We start from the raw sequence: 12,657 nt of genomic DNA, 5'->3' as shown, positions 1-12,657 counted from the left end.
AGGCAACTCGAAATTCAGGGAGCAAGCTTTCTCTCTAAACTTGCAAAATCTAACTACCTCGTGCACTGTTCACTTTCTTCTCCAATTTGTTTTTCTGGCAAGAAGAACTCTGCTTTCTTTTCCTCTTTCCCAGTCAAAATCCCTCACAAAACACCTAATTCCTTACCTTAATACTTCATTTTCTCATAAACCAAGCCTAATCTCTCTCTTAGTGCTAAACTTATGTTGGTTTTGCTCCCATGCCACATGCCACTCATGCTGAGCTAAAAGATTATCTGAAAGCATGCTAAAATTATCTGTAAGTCATCATTATTCTGATCCGTGAAGATAGCCAGAATATCTCCTAAGATTTTGCTACTCTTTCGAGGTATTTTGGGGCTTAATCTTCGAACCCAGGCAAAGGGGACAGTCTCCTCGATCCGCCCTTTTACGCAGCCCAACCCATTAGCTGCTGGAAGAAAAAGTCCCCCACACCCTTTTATCTTCTCATGTGCACACAAAGATAAGTTTAAATTAGTGCCACTGCTATCTCTTTATTTTTGCCCTGCTGGTGCTACCCATTGGAGGCGCCAACCAACTGCTCAATGAAATGTCTCATAGCAGTACCTATTCTGTTATATATATTCATTCTTAACTAATATGTGATAGGCATTGAAGCATAAGCATTCTTCATAGTTGTAGCCAATGTGTAGTTTATGTTTCATATAAATTGGATGGTTTGTGATATAGGTAGTGAAGCATCGATTGATAAAAGTGACAAAATGCTGTCTTTGACAAACAAAAATTTTCAAAGTTGGGAAGACCTCATTGAATCTGCTCGTAAGATTGCCTTTGTGCAAGGGTATGCACTAGTTATTAGAAGATCTAAATCCGAGATATATGTTGTCCTTGGTTGTGATAGAGGTGGTAATTAAAAGCAGAAAAGTTCCACTAGAGGAAAGAAAAAAGAAATCAACATCTCGCCTCATAAACTGTCCATTTGAAATTTGGGGCAAAAAGAAAAGGAAACTTCAAGGATTTTGGAAGTTGGAGATTAAAAGTTTGTTGCATAAACATGAACCTTCAACGGACATGTCTGGACATCCCTATTGTCGTCGATTTTCAAATGAGGAAATTATGCGGATTAAAGAAATGTGTATGGCTGGTATACCACCGCGCCAAATTCTCTCTTCACTTTAACAAAGCAATCCTCATCTTCGAGCAATTTCCCGAAACATTTACAATAAGAAGGCTAAAATTTTGGAAGAGAGCCTAGCAGGACATACAGTTATTCAAGCATTAGTGGATGAACTTGGTGAAGGTGGTTTCTTTTATAACATTGAGTATGACCCAGAAGGGCATTTGACTCACTTGTTTTTTGCTCGTCCTATATCAATTGAATTGAGTAAGAGTTACCCACATGTCTTTTTGATGGATTGCACTTATAAAACTAATAAGTATAAGATGCCATTATTGGATATAATAGGAGTTTCAAGTTTCAACACTTCATTCTACTCTTGTTTTGTCTTCATGCAAAAAGAAGAAGAGAAGGATTATGTGTGGGCTCTAGAAATGTTCAATAAAATTTTGGGAGTTCATAATCAGCCATTGGTGATCATATTAGATAGAGAATTGGCCTTAATGCATGCTATACGCATTGTATTCCCAAGTGCTTGTAATTTGTTATGCGTGTGGCATATTGAGAAAAACATTCTTGCAAATTGTAAACCTCATTTTAGAGAAGAAGTTGATTGGGTTGCTTTCCTATCTACTTGGACTGATCTAATCAAATCTCCAAATGAATCATCATTCGATAAAGCTTGGGATCATTTTGAAAATGAGTACAAGGAGAATGTAGCTGTTTGAACTATATTAGAGGTACTTGGCTGCCATTGAAAGAAAAATTTGTAAGTGCATGGACAGATGAGGTTGCACACTTAGGTAATCGGGCTACTTCAAGAGCTGAAGGTGCACATGCAACACTAAAGAAGTATCTTTAAGTTTCAACCAGAGGTCTTCGTGAGGTAAAAGAAAAAATATGTCTTGCTACTGAACATCAATTTCAAGAAATCAAAACTGAACTCTCAAGTGAAAAGGTTCGTGTTCCACATAGACTTCGGATTCCATTCTTTAAAGAAGTTGTTACTCATGTATCTATGTTTGCTTTAGATGAGTTATACAAGCAACATGAAGCTGCAAAATATGGTAATCTTTCATCTCAATGCACAGGCCATTTTTTCAAAACGATGGGTATTCCTTGTGGACACATGATTAAGGATATGAAAATTCAAGTATTGCCTTTAAATGCCATACATAATCAGTGGAGGATCGATGCACGATTGTTTAACAATGATCAACATGCAAGTTTGAATGATGAAAATGATCAAATAAATAGTCTTCTATTGGACTTCAAAGAAAAGTATGAAAAACTGCCTATTCTTCAAAAAGATGATACAAAGAGACAACTATCTCAATTTGTTGGTACTTCTTTTCCCTTAATTATGGAGCCTAAGATTCAACCTCATAAAGGACGGCCACTGGGGTCAAAGAAGAGAAATGAATCTAGCTCCACAAGGCGTGAACCTTCAAAATTTGAGATAGTTGAAAAGTCTCGTAAATGTAGTGTTTGCAAAGGTGTTGGCCACAATAAAAGTACTTGTCCATTTCAAGTTGCCTCTTAATTCTACCTTTTGGAAATGGATAGAAATGTAAGTATTTGTATGTCAAATTCTTTAATTTTTTTTTTTTATACTAAGTATGTGAGTACTATTTATCTTTGTTGTAGTTAATAGATAATAATTTTTTTCGACTAACATGTTTACAGGTAGAAGAACCAAAGAATGTTACTAACCAAACTGTCATTAGGAGCTTAGATATGCAGAGAGCAAGGTACTTCTTATGCATAATAGTCTCATATTTTTATTCTTTCATAATTTTCAAAGTAATTGTATATGTCATCTTATTAAGGGGAATTGTATCTCATCAAATTTTACAGTAGTAAATAGTATTATGAGAGATCAATTAGTTTGTTAATTAATTAGTCTTCTTTCTTGTAGGTATTTTGAAGTGGTTGGATGGATTCATCCTTATTTCAGATGTCTTTTTTTTAACACAAGGAATAAGTGTTGTATGGAATGATACAGATTGGTTAATGGAGCTAAATTATCTTTTTTGTGGTTATAACTTTTCTCTGCTCTTGTCTGGAATGATATAGTTTGGTTAATAGAGCTAAATTTTTTGGCAACCACGATGGTTTTGTCTGTACTTTTTGGTTGTTACTCTTGTCGCTATCTCTGTTTAGCCATATTTTTTGGCTTTCAATGAAGTTTCAGCTATTGACCAAAAAAAGAACATGCCAATGGATCTAAGTTTTTTGCTTTCTTTTATTTCCCATGTTATCTTAACAGTCCAATGAAGCATAGTAAATATTTATATTTTGTTCTCGAATGGATCACTATTTTCTAAATCAAGAATGGGAGATGCCAAATGCAAATGAATCACTAAAGAAAAATTTTGCCTATTCACAAAAAATAATTAAAAAAATCCCTATGGTTGCAAGGTTTATCTGTGGGCATGTGTTTTTGTAGCAGGTGGACCACATAATTTTGTCTAGACAAATATATAGTGTTAATTATTTCTTACTTGATGAAAGGAAAAAAAAAAAAAAGCAAATTGGAAAATTAAGTGTAAAGAAAAAGAAATAATATAAAAGTGAAGTAAAAAGAAATAAGATAGGGTAATGGTAGAATAGGAAAGAGAAAAAACAAAAAAGAAAAAAAAATCATTAAAAATCATTAAAAAGCAAAAAGAAGTGTAAGTGGAGAAAAAACGAGTGAGGAAATCAGCTCCCTTATTTTTTCCCATTTATTATTCCTTGGCCGCACATTCACTCGATCTACGGTTGAACCTACCTTGACAACGATTGGCTACAACGAATAGTTCGCCATACAACTCCAAGCAAACTATTACTTGATCCATAGATTTACGTGGAACAGTAATGAAACTTCTGAGATAAACGATTTAGGTCGCGACCAAAAGTTATGGTTGAGCCGTTTCTGGTGTACCAAATTTTGGCCTTTGTGGCGGACAATATAAGATGATTCTTTAGGAACATCGAGATTAATTGTCCAAGAGTAATCTTGGGCCATGACTGATATAGAACAAGATCCCTTACAAATTTAGAAGGCAAAAGGAAAAAGGAGCCCTTCTTGGCAATTAATTAAAGCACACCCACCAACACAGTAACTCTGAAGAAAGCGTGGAATAACAGCCGATTCTCACTTCATCCCAAGTTTTTTTCCTTGCTGACGCTGAATTCATCTTGTGTTGATCAATAGCTACTGCTCAAGATAACGTATTGCTTTGCGCGCCATAGTTCAACTTTAAAATAGCCTGTGCTAACCTAACCTAACCCAGGAGGTCGACAACAGCATGCACCCAACTTAGCCATGAACTCTTTTTCTTTTTTTTTCGCTCTTTTCATCTTTGTTGTCAAGCATCGATAAAACTACTCTATCCAAGATGCACCCAACATCTTAGCCATGAAACTATACCGGTCTGCAGCTTCATCAATCTGTAAATACAAGAGCCATATATAAATACAATGGTCGGGACCATAAATGACAATATAAACTCAATCAGATACTTGCCATTTTCTGGGTTGGACGTCCGCCTCCATGCCCAGCCTTGCATTCAATGCGACCAATAATCGGATTGGTCTGTGGGCTTTTCTCCAAACTTGTGCTCAGAACATATTGCAAGGTCTAAGAATAAAGAGAATCAATTATACAATTGAAGAGAAAATAACACACACAACTGAAACAAACAAAAGCACAAAATCAATAAAAGAGAATAACACACAACTGAAACAGACAAATGCACAAATAAATAAAAGACTCGTAGATTCTATCGCAAAAGAGACTCACCGCCAATAACTTCAACGTGTGCAATGGTACGACTCGATCATCATGATCTGCAGTCAATAGCATGGTAGATGGGTACTGGTGAGGTTGGCTTGCATGCAGTTCCCATGGTCTCCTGACATTGTGTAAAGGCGAGTACCTGAAAGTAGAAGGCAGGGAGGGATAAGCTCGTATTCATATTTACAAGAACCACCAAGACATCTGAGCCTGTCACAGAAATCGGAACAAAACATGCTCACAAATTGCCTAGTAAGAAGAAGACTGATGAAGAGGCGCATCAAGCATAATGCATAAATATGTACTGCAATCCCTCTTATCCTAACAATCACACTCATTCCAACAAAGAATGAGAAATCTTGTTTATGGAGTTCTAAGCAAATGTGAATTGGAGTAATACTTTATCCCACCATCACTATCCATCACAGAACTGAGACTAAAACAAGGCAGTGAAATACTTCTACAGAATTTTAAAACATTGCCCTAACCAAAACAGGACTGCAATCAGATACACCTCAACTCCACCAAATGAAGAGAGAAAATGTAAACAAAACAGTACTCACTTAATTAACCATTGGAATTCTTCCTCCTTGTCAGAACAGCCATAATCAGAAGTCCATGCATGACCTGAGTAACTCTTCTACATCAAACATATGTTGCAACCAGAAGAAGAAAAAAAAAAACCTTAGAAGACCCAAAGGAAGTAAATTCACCTATGGTAAACTTGTGGAACCGTAGCATGTCCATAACACCAACATGAGCTAGTGCACAACCAAAAAGATCGGGTCTCTGCGAGAAGGCATTTTTTTTCATATAAATCACTCACTACAGATTTAATAGTAAACAAAACTAAAAATGCCACACCTGATTTATGCAAGCTCCAACAAGCAGCCCACCATTACTTCCACCTTCGATACACAACTTGCTGGGTTGGGTATAATCGGCAGATACCAGGTATTCAGCTGCAGAAATGAAGTCATCAAAGCAATTTTGCTTTTTAGCGAGGGAGCCTGATTTATGCCATTCCTCCCCGTACTCCCCACCACCACGGATATTTGCTATGCAGAAAACAGCACCTAAATGTCTTGTAAGTACAATACGACTAACACTGAAATAAGGTGTAATACTAATGTTGAATCCACCATATCCATATAGCAAGCACGGGTGTGATCCATCCAAAGGAATGTTCTTGCTGGCCACGACAAACATTGGTATCTCAGTTCCATCCTTACTGGGAATGAATACCTGGATAATGAAAAAACCCATCATATAGTAAATGAAATACTGCATGTGATAAAAAATTGAAGGTACAAAGAAAGAATGAGATCAAGCTAGTGACACTAAAATGTCAGTACAAGAAGCTCTAATACCTGATCAACTTGGAACTCTGAGCGATCAAACCCAGGAACTGTAATTTCACGAAATACCTTCATGTCCGGAATTTTGTTCGCTAAATTACACTGATATACTATACCAGGGGTGAGAAAACTTGTAAACCAAAAAAAAGCAGTGCTGTCTTCACGTCTTCCAGAAATCTCACTAACCGAGCCAATGTCGATGGGTAATTGATGCAGCAAGTTACCTGAATTCAAATCCCTAATCTGTAGTACAGACTTCACATCACTCAAGTAACTAACAATCATTTGGCTACCATTGACAGCACACACTGATTCAAGTACATCTTTTTCAGCTTCTTGGAGAACGTCAGTCCAAACAGTTGGTTCCTTTAGATCAACTCGGACCAACTTATATTTTGGAGCATCTTTGTTTGTCAGAAAAGTAAACACAGTTTCATCATTTGCAATGAGATCATACATTGCATCAAATGTATCGATAAGCTTCAGAAATGGGAGCAAATCATTTTTCTCCCTTAGACCTTCAAGCCCATTAGGAAGTGCAGACATGTCACAGTAATAAAATTTGTTGACTGGGTCGCAACCCTCATCAATAGATAGAATAATATACTGCAGATTACAGAGTACCAGAAGGAAAAAAAAAGTTAGTTCAAAATAATATTACAATAAATCTGCTTTTTCTAAGCTATGCAACAATCTAATCAAAACAAAAATGGCAATTTCTAAGAGGTGTTTCACATTGGAAAAAAACTAGAATAATTATATAATAATTTAATATCCACTGATTATCATAAATATATAGAGCTGTAACATCCACGTCATTAGATCCATCTTACAACCATGGCCCAAATGCTTCAATATGAAACTCTCGGAATCTGGCACCATTTTCTGTAGGGTGAGAGATCATTAAACGTATTCACACCCAATTCGCCATCAATAGTGTGGTGGCTATAACAGTATCCTTTAACAGATTCCGTTCAAAAACAAAAAACAAAATATCAAAAGACGTAAATGTGAATGACAAAATGGCATAACTAAGGATAAGACTTAAATGCCCATTTACAAGGGAAATGATACTTCCCTAACAGTATCTTGGACAGACAACAGTCAGTATTTATGACTCATAATGCGTGTCATTACTATGATTGTCCAAAGGTGATGCATCTTGGTTGCTAAGTTGCCAGTATCAATAGCACTTAAAACCTGATATGATACATGCTTCTATTACACACAGAGGGCCCTTTTCTACAGAAAATGTGTCACTGAATCTTTTCTCTACACATACTACAAATTTTATACATTGAGCAGTTTCACCACTGGGCAGAGTTTCTGGGTGAGTCCTCAACTCTAAACCCCATTCTAATGCAAAATCACAAAACTATATGGAGAGAGCAGGTGACATGTCTTAATTTTAGGCTTCATTTTAAGTACAAGAATCCTACTGCTTCAACAAGAAGAAAAGGACTCTAACAGAGCCATAAAATCCAGGAAGATAACAAAATCGACCTACCTTCCCATCTGCAGTAACTGTGGCTCCGAACAAGTATTTAGGATTTTCAGGATCCTTCCAGCATAGTATGTCTTTTGATTGATCTGTACCCACGAAATGATAGTAAACCTCATGATAAAGATTTGTGTTGGTCTCTGTCCCAGCATCAATATCTTTTCCTTCTCTACAGAACAAATCAACAGTTCTATAAATTGAATTTCATTATTTTGCACAAATCTAACGAACGAGGAAATATCAAAATAAACCTAACATAGCTATTCATTGTCCCAATAATAGTTTCTAAGTTTCTAAATAAATTCAATTTCAATGACTCGTTTGTGCAATTATATCCACATTTCTATACTCACAGCCCAAACTTTACCTAATCATAGCCTAGCAATAGCCATTTAACCATCTTTGGATTCTCCAAATTAAGTAAAGCAAGAACATCTACATCAATTCTGTCACTTTTTTTTTTTTCTGTATCTTATTAATTTAACTGAAAGTCTCAAACTACCAGCCATGCTAATTAGAGAACTCCATCAAAATCCACATGCCCACAACTTTTTAGCGTAAAGATACATGATTTCCACTTACTTTGGAGCTGGATATCGGCTGTAGAAAAACCCTTTGTTATCATGTGTCCAGGAAATTTCCGAAAACTTGACCTGAAAATAGTAAGCTCATCTCGGTAAAGGTGCCATGGAGAACGCACATTACTTTATATCAAAACATACATAAACTCCAGCGCTTACCCAAGATAAAGTATCAGGCTCGATCTTCTTATCCTCAACCCGCATCACTTTGATTGTTACCCAATCACTGCCACTTGTGCTAAGGGCATAGGCCACGTACTTGGCGTCCTCACTTACAGAATGTGCGTTCAAAGATACAGTCCCATCTTCACTGAGCGTATTAGGATCAAGCAAAACCTCTGGTTCTCCATCCAAACTGTCCTAAAACCACAAATGAACCCCAAGAAAGAAAAATAAGGAAAGAAGAAGGAATCAGAGGAAGGAATTAATGAAGTTATATGCAGTTGATTATCAAATATAGAGTCAATGGCCAACCTGGACGTAGATGACGTTTTGGGCTTGAAGCCCAGTGTTATGGGAGTAAAAGTACTTATTCCCTTCCCTATAAGGTGGATCATAGCGTGGGTGATCGAAAAGCTTGGTGATCTTTTCACTAAGCTTACCTCTCGTATCGCATTCCTTTAGAACCGACTGTGTCAGTTCCACTTGTTTCTGTACAAAATCCTTGGTCTCTTCTGAGTCAGGATCTTCAAGCCTAAAAGATTTAATCTAAAAGAGTCAGAAAATCAAAATTCGATCAAATTCTTATAAATAGCAGCATCAAAAAGTCGGCGATTGATCCTCGTTGAGATAACAAGCAGTACAAATGCTAGGGTTTAGGATTGAAACTCTAAGTACAAATGCTACATACTATTGAAACCCTTGAAAGAAAATCTTCTTCGATAATGAATTTCTATTTCCTTATAAACAAACAAAAGAAAAAAAAAATGGTGGGAAATATATAGACAAGAGGAGGTTGTACTATACCATCTATAAGGATCGGCAATGTCGACGCCATGGTAGTTATCGATAACAGACTCATCTCTGCGGACTCTAGGGTATTGCAAGGGCACGTCCAGGGCACAAAGGGAGCCCATTCTAGGTTTTGAAAGAAATGAAAGAGAGCGAACGGAAGACCTTTTTTTTCCTCAGGCTTTTTCCCACAAATAGTCCTTCACGTTTACGAAATTATCACGAATGGTCTTGAGGGTTTTTTGTGACACTAATAATTCTTAATATTTGGACTTTTATCACGAATGATCCCTACCGTTATAAATTCTGTTAGCTATCTGAGGTGGAAGATAAGTGGAACTCACATGTCCAATCACATCGCGACATGTGGATTAAATAAATAAATGAATATTTTTTTTATGAAAATCCATTAAAAGCCCATTTAGCCTCTCTCTCTCCCCGTCTCTCTCTCATTTCCTCTGCCCTCTCTCCTCCCTGTGCTTTCCCTCTCCCTTTGTTTTTTTGTTGCCTCTACAACCCAACCACCCCATGCCCACCCGCTTCACTCAAGCTATTAGGTTTTGGTCTGCAGCATTCTTATGTTGTGTGGGAAGCGCCGAGACCTCCGTCACCAGAGGAAATGAGAGAGATGGCGCGAGAACTAGCTAGGAAAAAAATGCTCGTCGATGCTTTGTTTGGGGTTCTTTTCTTTGGTAACTTGTAAGTGCCTGCTATGGAGAAAACAAAAAAAATGTTGTGTTTTGCATTTAGATTTCAGTCGAAATAATGGTGAGGCCAAGTGGGTTTTATTTCAAGTTCAAGTGTGGCCTTGTAATGTCCCACAATCCTACTTAAATTTTCAAATCCACTTTGCCCATTTCATGCTGTGTGTGGAGGACGAAGGAGCTTTTGTGACTCAGGATGTAAATTATATGTTGTGATAAACCATGGATGGATTTGAAAGTGACCAAACATCTACAATATTCCTCATGTACTATTGAACCTTCATTTTCGTGTGCTTTGTGGAGCTGGAATCTACTTGAAAGTGAGTTCTTTTGGTTTGCTTTTCTGGGTTGTGCTTGAGTGAAGCTGGAAGGTTTAATATCTGGAAGGTTTAATAAAAAACAAAGGAGAGCAAAAACAAAGGGAGATGGTAGGGGAGTTGGGCATGGGTTGCGGGTTGCGAGAAGAGACGGAGAGCAACTGTATATCATATATATTTTCTTGCAGGTGGCAGAGGGAAAAAAAACAGAGGGAGAAGAGATGGAAAGCAAAGAAAAAGGTGGAGAGCAAGGGCAGAGGAGGAGAGAGACGGAGCAAGGAAGGAGATGAAAAGTTGCAGAAAAATAAATGGAATTTTCATTAAAAATTTATTTAATTATTTTTTATCCACATGTCGCAATGTGATTGGACATGTGAGCTCCACTTATCTTCCATATCACACTTAACAGAATTTATAAGGGTAATGACCATTTGTGATAAAAAAAAGTTAAAGACTATTAGTGTAAAAACCTCGAGATCATTCGTGATAATTTTGTAAACGTGAAGGACCATTTGTGATAAAAAGCCTTTTCCTTATTAACGTTACGAGAAAGAAAGCGAAGGTGTAAAACCTCTCTTGACTTTCACGAAAAAAGACTGAATAGTGGTACGCGCCTCATGCGCACAGAATTTTCCTGCGTACAAAGTCATCTTTTCCGTTTGCTGGACACTACCTTCTACGATGGTTTCCAGGTCGTATTTCGATCTCCTTGGTTCTAAAGAGCTTCTGAATCACTCTCCACCATGAAAGAGGGGTCTCCGGGTGTTTTCTTGAAGAATTATCAATTAGCAAAGCGGAGTCGAGCCGATTTGGGTCGTCAAGATGCGTTCGTCTCCGATGCAAATCCAGATCTGATGATGGCGCTTGATTTGAATTCAGGTCAGAATCTTAATTCTGGGATGGATACCATGGGAATTTCAAATGTTCAGTCTGTGATTGATGGTGCAAGTTTTAGGGATAAACTAATGAATAAGGTCAATCTGGTGAAAAATATTGGCATTGATGTTAATAGTTTGGATACTGATTATGATGAGTTGAATGATGATGAGGATGTAGTGATTTCCATAGGAGATAAGGGACCCATCATCCAGTTTTCTGAGAAGGCTATGTCTAGGCTCTGCAAACCTTGGAAGGATGCCTTCATCGTTAAGCTCCTGGGCCATTCTCATACTTACAATTACCTTCATGATAGGCTGCAATAGAAATGGAGTTTGAAAGGAGGCTGGAAAAACTAGTGGATTTGATGAATGACTATTTTGTTGTTAAGTTTGAGCTTAAGGAAGATCTGGAGTTTGTCCTAACTGCGGGCCTTGATAATTGCATGACAGTATTTGGTGTTACAGAAATGGAGGCCTAGGTTTTGTCCTGCCACTGCCCATATTACTCGAATGGCTGCGTGGATTCGTGTTTCGGCAATCCATTTGGAGTGCTTTGATGTTTGGGAGTTGAAGCGAATTAGCAACTTGCTGGGTAAATTGTTAAAGACTAATGCTCTAACCATATCTTAGAATAGGGGCAAGTTTGCAAACATGTGTGTTGAACTGGATCTTACAAAGCTGCTAGAAGCTTTTGTCCAGATTAATCAGGAATGGTATAATATTGAGTACGAGAGCCTACCTGATATCTGTTATTTGTGTGGGCGGTATGGTCACAAGAGAGAGCATTGCAAGAAAAGGAATTCTATTCCTGCTGTTGTGCCTGGGGAAGGGCAAAGTTCAGTTGTTGAGGATGCTTTGGGAGGCGATGTTGCTATGAATAATGAAGACCTTTTGGAAAACTTACGAGGCCCTTGGATGAATGTTCCAGCAATGAGAAGGCCTAGAGCAATGCATAAGGATCAGGGAGGTAGAAATAATGGGCTTAGAGCTAAGGGCTCAAGATTTGATGCTCTACATGGTGTAAGTGAAAAATTTGGCCAAGAAGAGTTTATTGGTAATGGTGCTGATGGGCAAAGTGTCTATGGGAAAAGGAAACCATCTACAAGGGATGCAGGCTTGGGTAAGAAAGTGTGGACCAAATTAAAGGCAGTTAAGCCATATGTTCGAGTCCCCTTGAATGATATCTCCAATAAGCCTCAGCAGGATAAAAAGCATTTGATGGCTGCTGGCCGAAAGGAGGGAGGGGCTAAGAGCACGGGTTTTGGGAATTTAATTGCTATAGACAAGATGGTAATTGGTGGGAAAAGGTGGAGAGCTCACTGCCTTTGCTGGACAAAATTGCTAATTAGGTAAATTCCAAGGATGTGAAAAGTGGGAAGGGGATTTATATATTTGGGCATCAACCACCAAATATAGTTAATAGTGAGAGTGTCCAGGAGGATGGAGATGGGATTAATAGTGATGCGAAT

At 37.7% G+C, this 12,657-nt stretch overlaps 1 protein-coding gene and 1 long non-coding RNA gene across 3 annotated transcripts; one reads left to right on the top strand and one right to left on the bottom strand.

Moving 5' to 3' along the window:
* Positions 1-2,555: 2,555 nt before the first annotated feature.
* LOC148919715 (uncharacterized) lies at positions 2,556-3,218 on the top strand. Its single transcript, XR_016124678.1, has 3 exons — positions 2,556-2,687; positions 2,804-2,868; positions 3,036-3,218. It is a non-coding gene; the product is annotated as an uncharacterized LOC148919715 (long non-coding RNA).
* An 861-nt stretch (positions 3,219-4,079) lies between these two features.
* LOC103344282 (uncharacterized) lies at positions 4,080-9,517 on the bottom strand. 2 transcript variants are annotated; one of them, XM_089044788.1, is made up of 12 exons: positions 9,305-9,517; positions 8,813-9,032; positions 8,498-8,698; positions 8,340-8,410; positions 7,764-7,926; positions 6,269-6,862; positions 5,763-6,143; positions 5,612-5,687; positions 5,462-5,525; positions 4,905-5,040; positions 4,629-4,742; positions 4,080-4,552 (listed from the first exon to the last, which is right to left on the bottom strand). In XM_089044788.1, the coding sequence occupies exons 1-12, from the start codon at positions 9,412-9,414 to the stop codon at positions 4,487-4,489; spliced, it is 2,196 nt and encodes a 731-aa protein (XP_088900914.1). In that variant the 5' UTR covers positions 9,415-9,517; the 3' UTR covers positions 4,080-4,486. The 2 variants fall into 2 exon arrangements, with proteins under 2 accessions (XP_088900914.1, XP_088900915.1); XM_089044789.1 differs by having other exon boundaries at positions 8,498-8,693; positions 9,305-9,512.
* Positions 9,518-12,657: the final 3,140 nt, after the last annotated feature.

This window comes from Prunus mume, linkage group LG2 (genome assembly GCF_029339155.1).
Source record: "Prunus mume cultivar Tortuosa linkage group LG2, ASM2933915v1, whole genome shotgun sequence".
Lineage (NCBI taxonomy): Eukaryota > Viridiplantae > Streptophyta > Magnoliopsida > Rosales > Rosaceae > Prunus > Prunus mume.
This window is presented reverse-complemented; position numbering and strand designations above follow the sequence as displayed.